General features: G+C 43.0%; 1 protein-coding gene across 4 annotated transcripts in view; it reads left to right on the top strand.

The window, feature by feature from the left end:
• The window catches only part of esrp1 (epithelial splicing regulatory protein 1), an 85079-nt gene that overhangs the window by 16894 nt on the left and 44910 nt on the right, over nt 1–23275 (top strand). For all 4 annotated transcript variants that reach the window (XM_078215971.1, XM_078215970.1, XM_078215972.1 and 1 more), the window contains exons 8-11: nt 4152–4284; nt 7641–7683; nt 9480–9781; nt 14842–15060. In XM_078215971.1, the coding sequence (XP_078072097.1) occupies nt 4152–4284; nt 7641–7683; nt 9480–9781; nt 14842–15060 (697 nt within the window). The remainder of the gene's footprint in view (nt 1–4151; nt 4285–7640; nt 7684–9479; nt 9782–14841; nt 15061–23275) is intronic.

Here is a 23275-nt window from a genome sequence, read left to right as displayed (position 1 = left end):
TGGAATTAAGGAAGTAGTAGCTGGGCATTTAGAAAATCATTCGGGCGGAGTCAACGTGGTTTTGCAGAAGAGAAATAGTGTTTGACAAATTTATTCGAGTTCTTTGGGGATGTAGTAAGCAGGGTGGAGGAACCAGTGGATTTTCAAAGGCATTTGATAAGGTGCCACATGGAAATTTTCTACACAAGGTAAGAGGTCATGTTGGAATGATTCATTTGCGTGGATAGAGGATTGGCTAACTAACAGGAAACAGAGTTGAGGAGGAACTTCTTCTCCCAGAGGGTGGTGAATCTCTGGAATTCTCTGCCCACTGAGGTGGTGGAGGCTACCTCGCTGAATATGTTTAAAGCGCGGATGGATGGATTCCTGATCGGTAAGGGAATTAAGGGTTATGGGGATCAGGCGGGTAAGTGGTACTGATCCACGTCAGATCAGCCATGATCTTATTGAATGGCGGGGCAGGCTCGAGGGGCTAGATGGCCTACTCCTGCTCCTATTTCTTATGTTCTTATGTTCTTAAAGTGAAAGTTGGGGTAACTGGATTATTATCAACATGGCAAACTGTAACTAGTGGAGTGCCACAGGAGTCTGTACAATGTAGATAATATACAATTTATGTTATGACTTTGAAGTGACTGCATTGTAGCCGGATTTGCAAATTAGACAAAAGGGTTGTCAGGGAAAAAATCAGACCTCTCGGGGACAAAAGTGGGGAATTATGATTAGAGCCCAAAGAAGTAGGGGAGATCCTAAATGAATACTTTGCGTCGGTATTCACAAAGGAGAGGGATGTGTTGACTGGGAGAGTCTCGGAGGGGAGTGTTGAACCGTTAGAGAAAATCTCCATTACAAGGGAGGAAGTATTAGGTTTTTTTAGAGAATATAAAGACTGACAAATCCCCAGGACCAATCTATCCAAGGCTGCTCAGGGAGACGAGAGATGAAATCGCTGGGCCTCTGACACAAATCTTTGTCTCGTCACCGGACACAGGTGAGGTCCCAGAGGATTGGAGGATAGCTAATGTGGTCCCATTATTTAAGAAGGGTAGGAAGGATAACCCGGGTAATTATAGGCTGGTGAGCTTGACGTCCGTGGTAGGGAAGTTGTTGGAGAGGATTCTAAGAGATAGGATGTATGCGCATTTAGAAAGGAATAAACTCATTAACGATAGTCAGCATGGTTTTGTGAGAGGGAGGTCATGCCTCACTAACCTGGTGGAGTTTTTTGAAGAAGTGACCAGAATGGTTGACGAGGGAAGGGCCGTGGATGTCGTCTATATGGACTTTAGTAAAGCGCTTGACAAAGTCCCTCATGGTAGGTTGGTGCAAAAGGTTGGATTTCATGGGGTAAAGGGGGAGGTGGCTAGATGGGTGGAGAACTGGCTTGGTCACAGAAGACAGAGGGTGGTAGTGGAAGGGTCTTTTTCCGGCTGGATGCCTGTGACTAGTGGTGTTCCGCAGGGCTCTGTATTGGGACCTCTGCTGTTTGTGATTTATATAAACGATCTGGAAGAAGGTGTAACTAGGGTGATCAGTAAGTTTGCAGATGACACGAAATTGACTGGACTTGCAGATAGTGAGGAACATTGTCAGAGGCTACAGATGGATATAGATAGGCTGGAAATTTGGGCAAAGAAATGGCAGATGGAGTTCAATCCAGATAAATGCGAAGTGATGCATTTTGGTAGAGCTAATGTAGGGAGGAGCTATACAATAAATGGCAGAACCATAAAAGTGTAGATACGCAGAGGGACCTGGGTGTGCAAGTCCACAGATCCTTGAAGGTGACGTCACAGGTGGAGAAGGTGGTGAAGAAGGCATATGGCATGCTTGCCTTTATAGGACAGGGCATAGAGTATAAAAGTTGGGGTCTGATGTTGCAGATGTATAGAACATTGGTTCGGCCGCATTTGGAATACTGCGTCCAGAAGGGCGTGGAGGCTTTAGGGAGAGTGCAGAGGAGGTTTACCAGGATGTTGCCTGGTATGGAGGGTCTTAGCTATGAGGAGAGATTGGGTAAACTGGGGTTGTTCTCACTAGAAAGATGGAGGATGAGGGGAGACCTAATAGAGGTGTATAAAATTATGAAAGGCATAGATAGGGTGAACGGTGGGAGGCTTTTTCCCAGGTCAGTGGTGACGTTCACGAGGGGTCATAGGTTCAAGGTGAGGGGGAGCGGAGGTTTAACACTGATATCAGAAGGACACATTTTACACACAGGGTGGTGGGGGCCTGGAATGCGCTGCTGGGCAAGGTGGTGGAGGCGGACACACTGGGAACGTTTAAGACTTATCTAGATAACCACATGAATGGAGTGGGAATGGAGGGATACAAAAGAATGGTCTAGTTTGGACCAGGGAGCGGCGCGGGCTTGGAGGGCCGAAGGGCCTGTTCCTATGCTGTATTGTTCTTTGTATAGACACAAAACCCCATGGTAAGGAAGTGAACCGGCAAAAGTTCAGCAGATGGAGTATGATGTGGGAAGCTGTGAACCTGTCCACTTTGGCAGGAAGATTCGTAAAGTGGAATATTATTTAAATTGAGAGACTACAGAATGCTGCAGCACAGAGGAATCTGGGTGTCCTTGTACATGAATCGCAAAACATCATCATGTAGGCACAGCAAGTAATCAGGAAGACAAATGGGATGTTGGCCTTTGTTGCAAGAGGAATGGAGTATCAAAGTAGGGAAGTCTTTGCTACAAGTGGACAGGGTATTGATGAGAACACACCTAGAGAATTGTGTGTGAAGTGTTGGTCTCCTTACTTAAGAATATGTTTGTATTGGAGGCAATTCAGAGGAGTTTGTTAGGCTGATTCCTGGGATGGAGGGGTTGTTGTATGAGGAAAGGTTGATCAGCTTGAGCCTATATTCATTGGTGTTGAGATGATCATCTACGAACGTATAAGGTTCTGAGGGGGGCTTTTGCGGCTAGACACTGAGAGGGTGTTTCCCATTGTGGGGAATCTAGAACTAGGGGACATGGTTTAATAATGAGTCTCCCATTTAAGACTGATAGGAGGATGAATTTATTTTCTCAAAGGATCTTCAGAATTCTCTACCCCAGAGAACAATGGAGGTTGGTTCATTGTTGTATTTGTGCTTCGATTTTTCCATTTCTAAATTGTATATTAGTCAATAATTAAGCCATTGGTTATTGCACGTGCATTGTTATGGTATAAGTGTTGCAAATACCCAGTTGAAAATGGAGACTAATTTGCCACTAGCTCACTATCAAAATATGCAAATAATGTGGTTCCATTTGAAAAATTAATACCGGTTGTATTTCTACATTACAAATGATACATGTTGAATCCCAACATGATAGATTAAATGTCTCTTGAGGTATGATATTCTTGGAGATCCCACATGACATGGTCTCACCATTGTAAATACAACTAATTAAAACTACAGACATTGATTAAAGGAAAAGAAACACAAAATAGCTTGAGAAAGAATTACATGTTAATAAATGACTTTTTTATTATTATAATTGGGTATCTGCAATAAAACTGTAATCTAATCTTAAAGTTGACATGACAAAGATAAGCTTCTTGAACTTCTAACAATTATTGAACTCTTCTGAAGTATCCTATTAGGTGACTGTCCAGTAAATATCCAATATCCGCTTATACAGAGATCCATAGCAGCAGTTATATTGTTTGCACACTGTTTGAATGATAAGTTCACAAAAATCCTTTTGTTTTTTTTAAATATCCCTCTGGTAATGTTTTGAACAGAATTTGGCTTTCAAAAATGTACATTATCTTTTTAATGCTTAAGCTACAATTGTGTGTTCTGTTTTTGTGTGAATAACAATTTTATGTCAATGCAGTGCTGGTTGTGAAAGAGCTTTATTGGAAGAAATGAATAGTACTATTTTCATTTTGAGATTATTTTAATCAAATATCAGATTAAAATTTACACTTAATCAGTGCAAAATTTTATTTTTGATCATTAACTCAAGTGAAAAGCATCAGAATTATTACAAATTCTACACTTAACTATATGGAAGCTCTTTAAGTGCTTATATTGGGCACTTTCTTTTGGACAAAATTTATTAACTTCAAGTTCTGAAATTTGTAGAAGCATTTGTGTAATTGTCATTTTGCAGCCCTTAATGGTATGGATGGTGTTTTTTGTATTTGAAGGGGTGGTGCTGCACTCTGCCTAAATTCGCATGGAAGAAGGAATGGAGAAGCTCTTGTGAGATTCATTAATGACGAACACAGAGACCTGGCACTGCAAAGACACAAACATCACATGGGAAACCGATATATTGAGGTATATATTGTGTATTCCTTAAATCTAGAGTTGCTGGGCAATGGGTAAATTGTGCATTTGTATCTCGGTAAAATTTCTGCAAATTCCTAAAATCTTCCTGCGCTCCCATGTTGAGTATTATATTTTCAAGATATGTCAGTTACAATTATTTACAAGAGCACGTTAGCAGCTGAAACAGTTGAGATATGAAACACTGACATCAGCTAGAGTATATTCAAGTAATGAAATCAACTGCTTGATGAATATTCAGATAGCATTTTTGTAGATAAAAATGGGAAATATTAATTTTAAGTTAGTGTACCGTTTGTTGAATTCTAAATTTAAGTGACGATGAATGGTTTTTAGAATAGGAAAACAATCAAGGGAAAAGTTACACATTTTTTAAAATCGTACCATTTATGAAATACCTTCATTCCATATTAGTCCTCCCAAAGAGCACCACTTTATAGTCCTCCACATTGAACTCCATCTGCCATGCTTCTGTCCATCATCCTGAAGTCTACAGCTATCCTCCTCTCCATTTGGTAAAATTTTATTTAAATGCAAATTTCATTATGCTGCGCTCAGTATGGACCAAAAACTGACCTTTGAGGAACACCACTGCAAACCATCTCCTGGTCAGAAAAATGTCCATGTACCATCCTCTGCTTTATATAACTAAGTCAATTTTGCACTTTCTCCTTAATTCCATTGGCTTCAGTCTTCTTTACAAACATCTGTGGCACTTTGCATTCAACATATACTGCACCACCTTGATCAAGCTTCTTTTACCCCATTAAAGAATTCACTCAAGTTAGCCAAACACCATTTGCATTTAATAAATCCATTGGTTAATTGAATTTAAATCTAAACTCACCAGCCAGGGGAAGCATCTTATCTACATCCAGTCCATTGCACCTGCAAGAAGTTTCAATTAGATCAACTCTCATTTCTTGAAATTCCAAAAACAGTGGCCCAGTCTCCTCAATCTCTGAGATAAAAGCAAAATACTGTGGTTGCTGGAATCTGAAACAAAAACAGAAAATGCTGGAAAAACTCAGCAGATCTGACAGCATCTATGGAGAGAGAATAGAGCCAACATTTCAAGTCTGCGTGACCCTTCATCAGAGCGAAGAAAATCAGAAAAGATTTATACAATGAGGGTGGGGGAGCTGTAATAGAACAAAGGGAATGTAAATGAGGATGAAGAAGGCTGAGAGAGGTGCGGCACGGTAGCACAGTGGTTAGCACTGCTGCTTCACAGCTCCAGGGTCCCGGGTTCGATTCCCTGCTCGGGTCACTGTCTGTGTGGAGTTTGCACATTCTCCTCGTGTCTGCGTGGGTTTCCTCCGGGTGCTCCGGTTTCCTCCCACAGTCCAAAGATGTGCGGGTTAGGTTGATTGGCCAGGTTAAAAAAAAAAATTGCCCCTTAGAGTCCTGATTCGTAGGTTAGAAGGATTAGTGGGTAAAATATGTGGGGGTAGGGCCTGGGTGGGATTGTGGTCGGTGCAGACTCGATGGGCCGAATGGCCTCCTTCTGCACTGTAGGGTTTCTATAATTTCTATAATAAAAAAATAAAAGTGCCCATAAAGTGGTCAGAATGTGTGAATGGCAGAACCGAGGTACAGATGGTTAAGGCAGTTGCCCTGAAGGGCAACATTGCAAAAGGCCAAGGACGGATATATGGACAGGAGAGCAGGGTGGTGTGTTGAAGTGGCAAGCGACAGGAAGGTCTGGGTCCTGCTTGTGGATGGACCAAAGGTGTTCAGCAAGGCGGTCACCCAGTCTGCATTTGGTCTCTTCAATGTAGAGTAGACGTTGGGAGCAGCGAACGAAGGAGGTGCATGTGAAGCGCTGCTTTGCCTGAAAGGGGTGTTTAGGACCTGGGATGGTGAGCAGGGAGGAGGTAAAGGGGCAGACAATGTTTTAGTGAACCCCAATGCAAACTGGAGGAACAGCACGTCATCTTCCGATTGGGCACTTTACGTCCTTCCGGACTGTTCATTGAGTTCAACAACTTCAGAGCATGAACTCAGGGCGGCACGGTAGCACGGTGGTTAGCACTGCTGCTTCACAGCTCCAGGGACCTGGGTTCGATTCCTGGCTTGGGTCACTATCTGTGTGGAGTTTGCACATTCTCCCTGTGTCTGCGTGGGTTTCCTCCAGGTGCTCCGGTTTCCTCCCACAGTCCAAAGATGTGCGGGTTAGGTTGATTGGCCATGCTAAAAAATTGCCCCTTAGTGTCCTGAGATGCGTAGGTTAGAGGGATTAGCGGGTAAATGTGTAGGGATATGGGGGTAGGGCCTGGGTGGGATTGTGGTCGGTGCAGACACGATGGGCCAAATGGCCTCTGTCTGCACTGTAGGGTTTCTAGGATTCTCTCCCCTCCACCCCATGTCCAGCTGTTTTATTTCATTCTGTTTCTTCTTTTCATCTAATTCATTTTTTATCGTCCTTCTTTCTCACTCTCTGCTTCCCCCTTCCCCCCCCCCCCCACCCGCCATCCCAGCCCCCCGTTTCTCCCACCCCCCCCCACCTTCTACGTGCAACTGCCTTAACCATCTGTACCTCTGTTCCTCCATTCACACATTCTGATCACTTATAGTACTTCTCTCAGACGTCTTCACCTTCATTTACTTTCCCTTTGTCCTATTACAGCCCCCCACCCCTCATAGTATAAATCTCTTCTGATTTTCTTCGCTCTTAGCTCTGACGAAGAGTCATCCAGACTCCAAACGCTGGCTCTACTCTCTCTCTCCACAGATGCTATCAGACCTGCTGAGATTTAGCAGCATTTTCTGTTTTTGCTCCTCAATCTCTTCTCATAGGACAAACCTCCATCCCAGGGATTGGTCTGGTGAGCCTCCGTTGCACTCGATCAATGGCAAGATAATGGGTCACAAGCTTAACTGGTTAAATATAATTTTAATACTGATATTTCTAGCTAGAACAGTGGAAATGGAAACACTGGTATTATTTAAGAAACATAGATGCTGCAGTGGGGCAATATTCTGAATGCGAGAAATAAGATGGGCCAATTATATTGTGAACTGATGCCCCCTCTCAATCGAGCATGCACCCTCTTAGTTCCACTATTTTGAATTTTTAATACATTTTGAATGCAACATGTAGAATGCATTCCATGTGATGAATTAACTTGCACTTGAATATTAAACCTTTAATGCCTCTAAATTTTATAAAATCTTTATGCATCAATAAAAAACAACTTGCATTTATGTATTATCTTTTACAGCATGCTGCATGTTCCAAAGCACTTTACAGCCACTTAAGTACTTTTGAAATATAGCCAAGTTTATACTATAGGGAACACAACAGTGAATTTGTGCAATATTCTCATTGTTAAATCTTTTAACAGGTATACAAGGCAACAGGGGAAGATTTTTTGAAAATTGCTGGAGGTAAAGTAATTACTGAAGCATACATTTCTCTTAATGTGATATTACTTTGCCATCCAATAATGTAGAAATTCACATTTTATTACTCAAGATGAACAAGATATGCTCATAGCAAGGAGGATAAGATTGGCATCTTGCATGTGATGAAAATATTATTTTCCCAATATCACTGTGGTATACTGTGCAACAGGCTTGTGTGTTTTTGTATCGGTGTGACTAAATTAGACTGAAGACAGGCTACAAGGTTAAAAGCATCACAAAGGGGTTCGGCATGGAAGCAAGTATTTTGATGTGGAGATGAGCAGAGCTAAGATGGAATACCAGTGAGAGGCATGAATGGAAATTTGCATTAGGAAGCTAAGGGAAGTGACTTTAAGTTTAACTATTGTATTCCAAAAGAAAAATGTACAATTGGCAAAAACCATAAATGAATAAAGCAGAGTATTAAGTTTATTTTTATCCAAAAGTAGAATCCATAAAAATTACATGAAAGATCTGCATATTCTGGGAAAGGAGATTTTCACAGGGATGTAAAAGCAATAGATTTAAAGATGAAAGGGGGAAAACATATTTAAAGAGAGATTGAAGGCTACATAGGTAGGTGTGGCCATGAGATCCTGAAGAGGATGTGTGCTGAGTCGGACCTGTGAAGAAAGCAGCCACCCTCAGAGAAGACAAGGTTTGTGTCTGCAAGGTTTGATACAAGCCTTGGTTTTTCAGTATCGAGAGGGAGAAGCCTGAGAAATACTGTAGCACAGTAGATGTTTGTGGTAATCCTACTGAATTTTTTTTTTGTGATAATCCGAGGACTGTTGCCTAAAAGGGCTGTTTAGCTCGGAATTTAACTCTAGCAGAAATGTTTTCAGAAAAGTTTGGATGACTACTATTAGCTGTGTAAACATATTGTGTGTTTTAAGTTTTCTTAAATAAATGTTTAAACTCGTTGTTTAAAATCTGTGGTTTGAAATTTTTGTGTCTGCACATTGTTGTGATAGTTTGTTTAAATTTCCCTTTGGGATTTGGTTAGGCTGGCAGTTACCACAACGATGTCATATGTCAATGCTTTGGTACAATATCTCAGCGCAGAAATTGAATGCTGAATTTTGAGGAATCAAAAGGTACGGAAAAATAAGTGTTGTAACGAAATCTGACTGGGCAGTTCTGGTTTGAATTTCATTTTGGTTATTTGAATTTGACGACCGACCAGTCATCAAAACAAAAAAACAGATTTTCAGAATTAACTGGGAGCATAGCTGGTAGTCAGCCATATCAGTTATTAGCTTTTGATAAACAACAAAGCGATATATATCCTTATCTTTTAATCCTTCTCCGTTTTTTCCTGCTCTCCTGATGAAGTTGACTAGGGTACAGTTCCACAGGCATCTGCCATTCTCCATTTTCTCTCTTCATGCATGCCCCGAGTGATTGTTATCCGGCAGGAAAATCATCGGGACATTACAGTACCATCTTGGTCCCACATTCATCCTTGTGTGTGCACGTGTGGTGGTGTGGATGTAGGCTGGCGACCGGTCACTGATTTATTGCCTCAGATTAGACTCTAGGAAGATGAGTTTATAGCTTGAAAAATCATTGCATGCAAAGAATGAGAAATGCACCAACTGCAGACATCCACCAAAGTATCACTATCCATTTTAGATCCTATTGCTCACTTAATTCATTTGGCTAGTTTTTAGTCTGAAAGTCACTTTTGATTAGACCCTCACATGATGTGTTTTATTTGGACGCTAGTTTATTATTTTCCTATTATTATGCCTTAAACTCACATTGTATCTTTCTAGGTACCTCCAATGAAGTAGCTCAGTTCTTATCGAAGGAGAATCAGGTTATTATTCGTATGCGTGGTCTTCCATTCACAGCTACAGCAGAGGAAGTCTTGATGTTTTTTGGATCAAATTGCCCAGTAACAGGTGGAAAGGAGGGAATTCTTTTTGTCAAGTATCCTGATGAGAGGCCAACGGGTGATGCTTTTGTATTGTTTACCTGTGAGGAGTATGCCCAAAATGCACTCAAGAAACACAAGGATATGTTGGGAAAGCGGTACATTGAACTGTTCAGGAGTACAGCAGCTGAGGTACAACAGGTTAGTACTGTATACATTTCAAGTTCATTTCAATAATTCAAGGCATGAAATGAAAATGCTGTCACAGCATCTCTTTCAAACTTTACTTTTTCATAAAAAACACTCCTATTTAAATGTCGTCCACAGAATAGCAGGCACAGGTGATAACGTTTCTTTTATTTGGAGCATCATAATTAAGTGGAGCAGGAAACCTTAGGGAAGGTGTATGCTTTATTTTGATATTTCTTTGAAATCATTTGCCTTTTCATGCTCTCTTACTGCATTCCTGAAAAAGCCTTTTTCATTGACCATGCCTATGTACATGTGGTTTCATGTATGGTGTATAGTGTTAGGAGTATAAGGGATAGAGGAGGTTGTGATGGTCCACCTGGCCAGTTCCACAGTTAACAGATACTGCACTCTTCCTTAGTTTCTGTTCATTAAACGGATGGTAATCCACTTAAAATGAACTGGGTTACTATCAGTAATACAATTGGGAGAACCTAAGGTTCCTTTCTTTTAGGTAACGTTTAATTTACCTTTTTGGCTCCTAGTTTGGGTGCTCTGCCTAAGAAAACAAATGACAGTATGATAGGCACCAACCGATTTCAGCAATTGACCTGAAATAGGAGTTGATCTCCTAATCTGATGGGCAATGGGCATGCCACTGCATTATCCAATTTAATTATCTAGCTGTCCATACATTATAGAAAGAATAGCCATTTATTTAAAGTACTGGATAACTGACATTGTTTGTGGAATCTTACAAAGCATGAAGAAAAGAAGGGAGACTGGGTAACCTTTAACTAGATTCAGTTCACAGTGTGGGATTCTCTTGCCCCTGAGAAGGAAAAAAAGACCAATAACATCACCTGCGAAACACATGGTTGGCACAGAGTTTTCAGTAAAGCACAATGATGAGCAGAGTGGTCAAGTAATTGTTTTCCCAGTGTTTAGTGGTTTCACTGCTGATTAATTATGAATGGGAGCAGACACATGAGAACACAACCCTCGGAGCCACTCATCATCATTACTTTGAAGTGTATCACCGTTCCTCCACTTGTGCTGGGTCTAAATCCTGGAACACAGTGGGTGTACCTGCACCACATGGACTCTAGCAGTTCAACTTACCACCACCTTCTCAAGGGCAATTGGTGATGAGCGTCAAATGCTGATTTAGCCAGTGATGCCCACATCCCATGAATTTTTTTTTAATGGATTGGATGGATAGTTAACCTCAATATCAAACTACAACCGTTTCCCTTCCTATATGAATTTTCAGCCATTGTTGCAAGAGAAGCTATGAATTATCAGGAGTAGACTACATTGTTCGCAACATGAGAAATTAGTAGTGGTCAATTATGAGAAGCACAATAACGTAAGCGTGATATTTCCTGTAGTGTATTAGTAATAGTCGAATAAATACATCTGTTAACAATATTATCTACTTTGTCGTCTTGCATAGGAACATGAGCTAATATAGGGAAAAATGTAGATATAAAAGAACTGTGGCATATTGGAACTCCATAACATAATGGGGATAGTGCAGTATTGCTTCCTGCTGTAATAAAAATAGAATATATTTGATGAATGCAAATTAGAATTCATTCTGTGCCCAAGAATTTATGGTCATTGGGATAGCGCTTCTATTAGTTACATTTTGAGCTTTTTACTGGGGAAATTCAAATAACACTTGCTGATAAGCGATTGTCTCATAACTTTATAAGACAATGCTGTGTTAGTTGAGATACTCTTCAAAGATCTTGCCAGTGGGTTTGGTGATAATCTAACAATAATAATTAAACATCAGCGCAGTGACATTCATCAAGAGAGATACTTTAGGTCTCGTCATTAAAATTACAAATTGGCCTATTGCCCATTTTTAAAAGACCGTAGCCCCCTAACCACCCTGGGAGGTTAACATGCTCCAGGATGGTTAGGGGCTTACAGTGGGCAACATTCCAACTTCTCATTTAAATAAATGACCAAAATACTTTCAGGGGGTGGCTGTCCCTGCAGCGTTTTAAAGACAGTAAGAAGTCTCACAACACCCGGTTAAAGTCCAACAGGTTTATTTGGTAGTAAAAGCCACTAGCTTTCGGAGCGCTGCTCCTTCGTCAGGTAAGTGGGAGTTCTGTTCACAAACAGGGCATATAAAGACACAAACTCAATTTACAAAATAATGGTTGGAATGTGAGTCTTTACAGGTAATCAAATCTTAAAGGTACAGACAATGTGAATGGAGAGAGGGTTAAGCACAGGTTAAAGAGATGTGTATTGTCTCCTGCCAGGACAGTTAGTGAGATTTTGCAAGCCCAGGCAAGTCGTGGGGGTTACAGATAGTGTGACATGAACCCAAGATCCCGGTTGAGGCCGTCCTCATGTGTGCGGAACTTGGCTATCAGTCTCTGCTCAGCGACTCAGTCGTGTGTCGTGAAGCCCGCCTTGGAGAACGCCTACCTGAAGATCAGAGGCCGAACGCCTGTAACCGCTGAAGTGTTCCCCAACAGGAAGAGAACACTTTTGCCTGGTGATTGTCGAGCGGTGTTCATTCATCGTCTGCATGGTCTCCCTAATGTACCATGCCTCGGGACATTCTTTCCTTCAGCGTATCAGGTAGACAACGTTGGCCGAGTTGCAAGAGTATGTACCGTGTACCTGGCGGATGGTGTTCTCACGTGAGATGATGGCATCCATGTCGATGATCCGGCACGTCTTGCAGAAGTTGCTGTGGCAGGGTTGTGTGGTGTCGTAGTCAGTTCTCCTGAAGGCTGGTTAGTTTGCTGCGGACAATGGTCTGTTTGAGGTTGTGCAGTTGTTTGAAGGCAAGAAGTTGGGGTGTGGGGATGGCCTTGGCGAGATGTTCGTCTTCATCAATGACATGTTGAAGGCTCCGGAGAAGATGATGTAGCTTCTCCGCTCTGGGGAAGTACTGGACGACGAAGGGTACTCTGTCCACCGTGTCCCATGTTTGTCTTCTGAGGAGGTCGGTGCGGTTTTTCGCTGTGGCGCGTTGGAACTGTCGATCGATGAGTCGAGCACCATATCCTGTTCTTATGAGGGCATCTTTCAGCGTCTGGAGGTGTCTGTTGCGACCCTCCTCATCTGAGCAGATCCTGTGTATACGGAGGGCTTGTCCGTAGAGGATGGCTTCTTTAACGTATTTAGGGTGGAAGCTGGAGAAGTGGAGCATCGTGAGGTTATCCGTGGGCTTGTTGTACAGTGAGGTGCTGAGGTGACCGTCCTTAATGGAGATGCATGTGTCCAAGAATGCAACTGATCCCGGAGAGTAGTCCATGGTGAGTCTGATGGTGGGATGGAACTTGATGTCATCATATAGTTGTTTCAGTGATTGTTCACCATCAGTCCAAAGGAAGAAAATGTCATCGATGTATCTAGCGTATAGCATCGGTTGAAAGTCCTGTGCAGTGAAGAGGTCTTGTTTGAACCTGTGCATGAAGATGTTGGCATATTGAGGTGCAAATTTGGTCCCCATGGCTGTTCCGTGTGTCTGGATGAAGAACTGGGGGTTGTTGAAAGTGAAGACATTGTGGTCCAGGATGAAGTGGATGAGTTGTAAAATTGCATCTGGAGACTGGCAGTTGTCGGCGTTGAGTACTGAGGCAGTTGCAGCAATGCCATCGCCGTGGGGGATGCTGGTATAGAGTGCTGAGACATCCATTGTGACGAGTAGTGCTCCTAGTTCAACTACTCCAAGTGTGCTGAGTTTCTGTAGGAAGTCTGTAGTGTCGCAACAAAAGCTGGGGGTTCTTTGTATAATGGGTTTCAGGATGCCCTCTATGTGGGCAGAGAGATTCTCGCACAGGGTCCCATTGCCCGATACAATAGGACGGTCGGGTGTGTTTGCCTTGTGTATCTTCGGGAGGCAGTAGAGATCTCCAACGCGGGGAGTACGTGGGATGAGAGCACGGAGGGTGCTCTGAAGGTCCGAATCAAAGGTCTTGATCAGTCTGATTATCCTAATTTTTAGTTTTAACGCTATGGGAAATCCAGCAGCTGAAAGGAGACTTAGAAAGGCCGAATCCAGCAGGGAAGACCCTTTACAGCACTGCTGGTGAGCCAGGAGAAGCAGAATGCCTCCCTCTCAATCCACCAAGCTGCCTTCCATGCCAACAGGTCCATGCAGTGTCCGACTCCCACTTTCACAACTGATGGAAAATATCTTCTGAAAATACAACACATTGGTGAACTTCACCAAAATTCAAGGCCAGAGGGGAGGCGGTGGCATCGTGGTATTGTCACTGGACTAGTAATCCAGTGACCCAGATCAATGGTCTGAGGACCAGGGTTCAAATCCCACTATGGCAGATAGTGGAATTTAAATTGAATAAAAATTTGGAATTAAATGTCTAATGATGAGCATGAAACCATAAAACCCCACCTAGTTCTCTAATGCCCTTTAAGATGGAAATCTGCCATCCTTGCCTTGTCTGACCTACATGTGACTGCAGACCCACAGCAATGTGGTTGATTCTTATATGCCTTCTGAAATAGCCGAGCAAACTATCAGTTGCCTGGCAATTAGGGATGGGCAACAAATGCTGGTCCAACCAGCGACACCCACATCCCCTGAACAAATAATAAAAAACAAACGCAAGAAATCCAATGCGCAATATAGACAAAACCTCTTTATTCACACAGTGGTAAGAATGTGAACCTACTGCTGTAGGGAGTAGTAGAGATGAGTGACATAGATACATTCAAAGGGAAGCTATATTAACATATGAGGGGAAGATGGCATAGAAGGATATGCTGAATAGGTTAGGAGAGTTGGAATTGACAAATTATGCTAAATTACCTTTTTTAAACTGTATAAATTGCGTTACAAAGTACAGAGAATCACATCATAAAACAATGCTAAAATGTTTAATAGGAGGTGTAATAAAATCTATTTATTTGTGCAGGCTAGTAATATTTTAAGTTGAAGAACAAGATATGACTCAAGTTTTTGAGTTGCTAGTTGGTAGTTTCAGAAATTTGAAATCTAAGGAAACTGTCTTGGGGTTCTCCATCTTCTTAACCTAAATATCTAACTTTTTGGATGTTTGAATTCCATACAGGTCCTTAACCGGTATACTTCCACTTCCCTCATGCCCATCGCACCTGCTCCCATCATTCCTTTGCTCCCTCAGCCATTTGTGCCTTCAACTAATTTGCGAGACTGCATCCGTCTGCGAGGCCTACCCTATGCTGCCACCATTGAAGACATTCTAGAGTTCTTGGGTGAATTTACTTGTGATATACGACCTCATGGTGTTCACATGGTGTTAAACCAGCAGGTAAGAGATTAAATCAAATTTTCTCAAGAACCTCCAATCAGCTCTATAATGTCAATAGTATTGAGTGGTAAATGTGACGTTCAAGTTAAGAGGGAAAGCTGTTCCAAATTAGAATAACATTAATATTATTGGATTACTTCTGCAAATGTGATATAAAATTCATTTTCTAGTTGGCTTATTTTGGTTTATTTATTTATTGATGTGGTTATTGCCTGAAAATGATTGTTATTTGAAAGAACAAATTGTCTGACATTCGTTCCCATGATTTTTAGGGGCATTAACTCATTTGTTTGAAACTGTTCAATGCCTAAATTAGTGATAAAGCTGCCTTACTGATGTGTACAAATTCTACATGCTAATATCATGAATGGTGACTGAGTTTAAATGCTGTTTTGATCATCAGGGCTAGAATTTTCCAGCCATTCACACTGGCGGGATTCTCTGGTCTCGCTGCAATGAATGGAGATTTGGCTGAGTGCCAAATTCTTCCCCTACACTTGCGGTGGCACTGGGGCATGAATGGCCAGAGAATTCTGGCCCAGATATTTCTGTTTAGAATTTATGAATGTTTAATACACAACATTGGAAACAGTTTTTACTGTTGTTGGATAACTATGATGTGGAGATGCCGGCGTTGGACTGGGGTAAACACTAAGAGTTTTAACAACACCAGGTTAAAGTCCAACAGGTTTATTTGGTAGCACATGCCATTAGCTTTCGGAGCGCTGCTCCTTCGTCAGATGGAGTGGATATCTGCTCACAAACAAGGCATGCAGAGATACAAAATCAAGTTACAGAATATTGATTAGCATGCAAATCTTTACAGCTAATCAAGTCTTAAAGGTACAGACAATGTGAGTGGAGAGAGCATTAGGCACAGGTTAAAGAAATGTGTATTGTCTCCAGACAGGACAGCCAGTGAGATTCTGCAAGTCCAGGAGGCGAGCTGTGGGGGTTACCGATAGTGTGACATGAACCCAAGATCCCAGTTGAGGCTGTCCTCGTGTGCGGAACTTGGCTATCGGTTTCTGCTCAGCGACTCTGCGCTGTCGTGAAGGTCACCTTGGAGAACGTTTACCTGAATCAGAGGCTCGAATGCCCATGACTGCTGAAGTGCTCCCCCACAGGAAGAGAACAGTCTTGCCTGGTGATTGTCGAGTGGTGTTCATTCATCCGTTGTCGTAGCGTCTGCATGGTTTCCCCAATGTACCATGCCGCGGGACATCCTTTCCTGCAGCGTATCAGGTCGACAAGGTTGGCCAAGTTGCAAGAGTAGGTACCGTGTACCTGGTAGATGGTGTCCTCACGTGAGATGATGGCATCCGTGTCGATGATCTGGCACATCTTGCAGAGGTTGCTGTGGCAGGGTTGTGTGGTGTCGTGGTCACTGTTCTCCTGAAGGCTGGGTAGTTTGCTGCGGACAATGGTCTGTTTGAGGTTGTGCAGTTGTTTGAAGGCAAGAAGTGGGGGTGGGGGGATGGCCTTGGCGAGATGTTCGTCTTCTTCAATGACATGATGAAGGCTCCGGAGGAGATGCCGTACTTCTCCGCTCCGGGGTAGTACTGGACGACGAAGGGTACTCTGTCCACTGTGTCCCGTGTTTGTCTTTTTGAGGAGGTCTGCGGATTATCGCTGTGGCGCGTTGGAACTGTCGATAGATGAGTCGAGCGCCATATCCTGTTCTTATGAGGGCATCTTTCAGCGTCTGGAGGTGTCTGTTGCGATCCTCCTCATCTGAGCAGATCCTGTGTATACGGAGGGCTTGTCCGTAGGGGATGGCTTCTTTAATGTGTTTAGGGTGGAAGCTGGAGAAGTGGTGCATCGTGGGGTTATCCGTGGGCTTGCAGTACAGTGAGGTGCTGAGGAGATGCGTGTGTCCAAGAATGTAACTGATTCCGGAGAGTAGTCCATGGTGAGTCTGATGGTGGGATGGAACTTGTTGATGTCGTCATATAGTTGTTTCAGTGATTGTTCACCATGAGTCCAAAGGAAGAAAATGTCATCGATGTATCTAGCGTATAGCATCGGTTGAAGGTCCTGTGTGGTGAAGAAGTCTTTTTTGAACCTGTGAACGAAGATGTTGGCATATTGAGGTGCGAATTTGGTCCCCATGGCTGTTCTGTGTGTCTGGATGAAGAACTGGTTGTTGAAGGTGAAGACATTGTGGTCCAGGATGAAGCGGATGAGTTGTAAAATTGCATCTGGAAACTGGCAGTTGTCGGCATTGAGCACTGAGGCCGTTGCAGCAATGCCATCATCGTGGGGGATGCTGGTGTAGAGTGCCGAGACATCCATTGTGACGAGGAGTGCTCCTGGTTCAACTACTCCATGTGTGCTGAGTTTCTGTAGGAAGTCCGTAGTGTCGCGACAAAAGCTGGGGGTTCTTTGTACAATGGGTTTCAGGATGCCCTCGACATAGGAGAGGTTCTCGCACAGGGTCCCATTGCCCGATACGATGGGACGGCCGGATGTGTTTGCCTTATGTATCTTCGGGAGGCAGTAGAGATCTCCAATGTGGGGAGTATGTGGGATGAGAGCACAGAGGGTGCTCTGAAGGTCCGGATCAAAGGTCTTGATCAGAGTGTTGAGTTGACGGGTGTGTTCTTTGGTCGGATCTGTGGGTAACTGTAGTGTTCCTCATTGTTCAGTTGTCAGTACACTTCTTGGCAGTAATCCGTTCTGTTCAGTATGACGATGGCCCCTCCTTTGTCTGCTGGTTTGATGACAATGTTGCGGTTGGTCTTGAGAGCGTGGATGGCGTTGCGTTGTGCTTGGGTGATGTTCAGGGCTGTCTTGTGAGTGCGGCTGATGAGTTTGGTGTTGACGCACCTCCTGATGGCTTGGGCATACATGTCAAGTCGAGGGCAGCGGCCTTCCGGAGGAGTCCAATTCGACTCTTTCCTCTTCGGATGCACTGCGGATCTCTCTGTCGGCTGTTCCGGTTGATTGGCTGTCTCATTGTGTTCGCTGTTGGCCTCTTGGGGTTTGTGGAAGAACTCCCGCAGCCTCATTTGCTTGATGAATTCCTCTGTGTCTGCTGCGAGACTGATGGGGTCTATTTTGGTGGGGCAAAAACTGAGCCCTCGGCTGAGAACTTCGATTTCATCTGGTTGAAGTGTGTAGTCCGACAAGTTGACAATGGACTTCCCTCAATGACGGCCTCAACCGGGATCTTGGGTTCATGTCACACTATTGGTAACCCCCACAGCTTGCCTGGACCTGCAGAATCTCACTGGCTGTCCTGTCTGGAGACAATACACATTTCTTTAACCTGTGCCTGATGCTTTCTCCACTCACATTGTCTGTATCTTTAAGACTTGATTAGCTGTAAAGATTCGCATTCTAATCAGTATTCTGTAACTTGATTTTGTGTCTCTGTGTGTCTTGTTTGTGAGCAGTTATCCACTCCATCTGACGAAGGAGCAGCGCTCCGAAAGCTAAAGGCATTTGCTACCAAATAAACCTGTTGGACTTTAGCCTGGTGTTGTTAAAACTCTTAATGTTGGATAACTAACCAATTTTAAAGGAGTATTCCATCAATTTCTCAATCGGAGTCTTTATAGTAAAAGTTTGGTAGAAATAGGCGTCGAGAGATATTTCAGCTCTAACTGTGCCCAGATGTGGAAGGCCCAATTTTTAACCGTGCCTGGCAGGAAAAGGTGGTTAACGACACTTCCATGCAGGATTCCAAAATGTTTTGAGTCGTTCGCCATTTGTAACCCAATGGATTAGTCCTGGGAAGGACTTCTGCTCCTGGCAAGTGTTAGCCTCATCTGCAATTAAATGTTGGGATCTGATATTCCCTGAAAGTGATCATTCATGCTGCTGTACAGTGCCATAGGCCATGCAAGCCCCGTGTATCTTCTCCAAGTGGCTTCTCCTTCGGCATATATTCCATCAGGAGTCACCTGATATCAATCAAGAGTAGGAATTTTGGTGTTGAGTCTTAATTTCACACCTAGCAGAAATCTGAAGAAGTTTTGTTTAAATTGCATTCATTAGCTGTTAGTTTTATACACCTTAAAATTACTTTTTAGGGCATTTTACACACACCGGGCATAACGTATCAGCCATGTCATTGTTTTATTGGCACACTTTTTTTTGGTGAGGGAAATATTGAAAAATGGTGAGTTGGGTCAGCTATCTAACACATTCCCACCTCGAGCTGATCGTGTCAGAGAAGAGATGAGCAATGAAAGTGGCTTACCACTTAACTGGTGCCAATTAACTGGCATTTGGGGCTAGACTGGAGATGCTTCACTAGAGGTGGATTTGCTATGTTGGATCTGGGGCCAGTGAAGCCCCTACGTTCTCTACAATGATGGCCTGGAAACTGGGGCCACAAATAATTTTTGAAGTTTGCTAAACCTTCAGAGGATCCTTCCATCGTGAAGCATACTGCCTGCTTTAGCAGTGCCCAACGTTTCTGGTGGGGCTGCTGCAAGACAACTTGAGGGCCTGCAAATTGACCTATCCGCATTCATATCTTACCTGCTTTTCTTAATTGGATAAGGCGACCAAAGTCTAGGTTGCCTCCAGTAAGCTTGTGACCAGACACCATCAGTGGGTTTGGGGTACATTTTAGTACTGATGTTTGAAAATCTTTAAAGGTGGTAAATCTCCATCCAGTGAAAGTAGAAAAAGTTAAAGGCACTTTATCTGAATGAACACAATTGTTTTGAAGGCGCAGCAGGTAAATGGATTTAATTGAAGTTAAAGTTGTGGTTATAGGGTGACCAAGTCTGGGAACTAAATATTCAAGAATATTGATGATTTGGGAAGGACAGGCAAAATGTGGTATTGCTATTACCAAGGGATGAGATCAGTACGTTAAAGGGAGAGGATCTTCGTTCAAGGGAACAAGATGTCAAATCAGTTTGGGTGGAGCTAAGAAACAGCGAGGGGCAGCAAATGTTGGTGAGAGTTGTTTATAGGCCACAAAACCAGTGGTATCTTTGGGTGTGGTATAAATCAGGAAATTGGAGCTGCATGTAACATGGGTAATACATAATAATGGGCATCTTCAATTTGCATATAGACTGAGTAAATCTAATCAGCACGAATGCTGTGGAGAATGGATTCCTGCAGTATGTACGAGATGGGTTTCCGGAGCAGTACATTGAATAATCAACAAGGGATTGGGCTGTTTTAGATTTAATATTGTGCAATGAGAAAGGACTAATTAATAACCTTCTTGTAAAGGAGCCTTTGGGTAACAGTGACCATAATATGACAGAATTTCACATTAAGTTTGAATCTGACATAGTTCATTCTGAAACTGGGGTCTTAAACCTATGATGTGGAGATGCCGGCGTTGGACTGGGGTAAACACAGTAAGAAGTCCCACAACATCCGGTTAAAGTCCAACAGGTTTATTTGGTAGCAAAGACCACTAGCTTTCAGAGCGCTCGATGCTGCTTCATCAGGTGAGTCACCTGACCCACCTGACGAAGGAGCAGCGAGCGCTCCGAAAGCTAGTGGCTTTTGCTACCAAATAAACCTGTTGGACTTTAACCTGGTGTTGTGAGACTTCTTACTGTCTTAAATCTAAACAGAGGAAACTATGAAGGTATGAGTGGCAAGTTGGCTGTGATGCAGCGCAGCAGAGGCCCATTGAGTCTGCACCGGCACATAAGAAATGTCTGACCTCCCACCTAATCCCATTTACCAGCACTTGGCCCATAGCCTTGAATGTTATGATGTGCCAAGTGTTCAAGTATTCATCCAGGTACTTTTTGAAGGACATGAGGCAACTTGCTTCTACCACCCTCCCAGGCAGCACATTCCAGACCGTCACCACCCTCTGGGTTAAAATTTTCCCTCACATCCCATCTTCCACCACCCCCCCCCCCCCGCCCAAACCTCCTGCCCCTCACATTGAACCCATGTCTCCTTGTGATTGGGGAAATGCACAAAAACCTTGACAGTAGACTGGCAATGGCTAATATTTTAAGAGGTCTACAACAAAAATGAATTCCTCTAAGACACAAAAACCCAACTGGAAAGCTGAATCGACCGTGGCTAACAAAATAAGTTAGAAAGATTGCATTAGATCAAAGGATATGGCCTATAAGGTTGCCGGAAAAAGTTAAAGTAAAGTTTATTTATTAGTCACAAGTTCGGCTTACATTAACACTGCAATGAAGTTACTGTGAAATTCCCCTAGTCACCACACTTCGACGCCTGTTCGGGTCAATGTACCTAACCAGCACGTCTTTTAGAATGTGGGAGGAAACCAAAGTATCTGGAGGAAACCCACACAGACATGGGGAGAACATGCAAACTCCACACAGACAGTGACCCAAGCCAGGAATCGAACCGGGGTCCCTGGCACTGTGAGGCAGCAGTGCTAACCACTAAGCCACCGTGCCGCCCCATGGTAAGCCTGATGTTTGGGACCAATTTAGAATCTAGCAAAAAAGGATCGAGAAACTAATGAAGGGAAAAGAGAATATGAGTGTAAAAAGATGGGCTGTAAAAGCTTTTTTAAGTATAGGAAAAGATTAATAAGGAGAAATGGAGTCCATAACAGGTGCAGATAGGAAAATGTATAATGAGAAATGGTAGAGGAATTGAATAATTATTTTGTATCCACCTTCACGGAGAAAGATGCAGAAAATCTCCGAAAAATACTCCGGGGAAACGATGGGGTTTGTGAAAATTCAGAGCTGAAAGAAATTTAGTATTAATAAATTAATTGGATTGAAGGTCAACAAATCTCATGGACCTGATGAGCTACGTCCCAGGATGTTGAAGGAGGTGACTATAGAGATAATGGATGTGTTGATAGCAAATGTTACTCTATAATTTGAGAGAGAAAATAGAATAACAGACATATTAGTTTGACGGAAGTAGCAGGGAAAGTGAAAAAATAGATTATGAAAGATGCAGTAAGGGGACATTTAGAAAATAATGGTAAAGTTGAGCACAATCAATATAGATTTATGAAAGGGAAATCATGTTTGAAAAATGTGTTGGAGCTTTTTGAGGATGTTACTTGAAGCATGGGTGAAGGAGAACCAGTGTATGTAGTGCATTTGGATTTTCAGAAGGCCTCAGATAAGGTTCCACACAGGATGTTAGAGCACATGGGATTGGGGGTAAGATACCAATATAGTTTGAGAATTGGTTAACAGGCAGACAACAGTAGGAATAATGGGTCATTATTGTTACTAGTGGGGTTTTTCTGCAGAGTCGGTACTGGGGCCCCAACTATTCACAATCTATGTAAATGATTTGGATGTGGGGACCAATTATTATATTTCTAAATTTGCAAATGGCACAAAACTAGGTGGGAATGTAAGTTGTGTTCAGGATGTGAAAAGGCGTCAGGGGACCTGGATAGGCTAAGTGAATGGATACAAAGAACAAAGAAAATTACAGCATGGGAACAGGCCCTTCGGCCCTCCAAGTCAGCACCGACTTAAGTAAAACCCCCTACCCTTCCGGGGACCATATCCCTCTATTACCATCCTATTCATGTATTTGTCAAGATGCCCCTTAAAAGTCACTACCGTATCCGCTTCCACGATCTCCCTGGCAACGAGTTCCAGGCACCCACCACCCTCTGTAAAGAAAAATCTGCCTTGTAGATCTCCTTTAAACCTGTGCCCCCTAGCAATTGACTCTTCCACCCTGGGAAAAAGCTTCTGACTATCCACTCTGTCCATGCCTCTCAATCTTGCAGACCTCTATCAGGTCTCCCCTCAACCTCTGTCGCTCCAGTGAGAACAAACCAAGTTTCTCCACCCTCTCCTCCTTGCTAATGCCCTCCATACCAGGCAATATCCTGGTAAATCTTTTCTGTATCCTCTCCAAAGTCTCCACATCCTTCTGGTAGTGTGGCGACCAGAATTGAACACTATATTCCAAGTGCGGCCGAACTAAGATTCTATAAACTGCAACATGACTTGCCAATTTTTAAACTCCATGCCCCAGTTGATGAAGGCAAGCATGCCGTATGCCTTCCTGACTACCTTCTCCACCTGCGTTGCCACTTTCAGTGACCTGTGTACCTGTATACCCAGATCCCTTTGCCTATCAATACTCTTAAGGGTTCTGCCATTTATAGTATATTTCCTATCTTTATTAGACCTTCCAAAATGCATTACCTCATTGTAAGAACATTTGGAAAAAACAGCAAGGCAGAGTATTTCTTAAATGGTGGGAGGTTGGGAAGTGTTGATAGGACTTGATATCCTTGTTCATGAGTCAC

This window comes from Mustelus asterias, chromosome 7, assembly GCF_964213995.1.
Source record: "Mustelus asterias chromosome 7, sMusAst1.hap1.1, whole genome shotgun sequence".
NCBI lineage: Eukaryota > Metazoa > Chordata > Chondrichthyes > Carcharhiniformes > Triakidae > Mustelus > Mustelus asterias.
The sequence above is the reverse complement of the archived record's forward strand: the minus strand, read 5'-3'. Positions and strand labels throughout refer to the sequence as shown.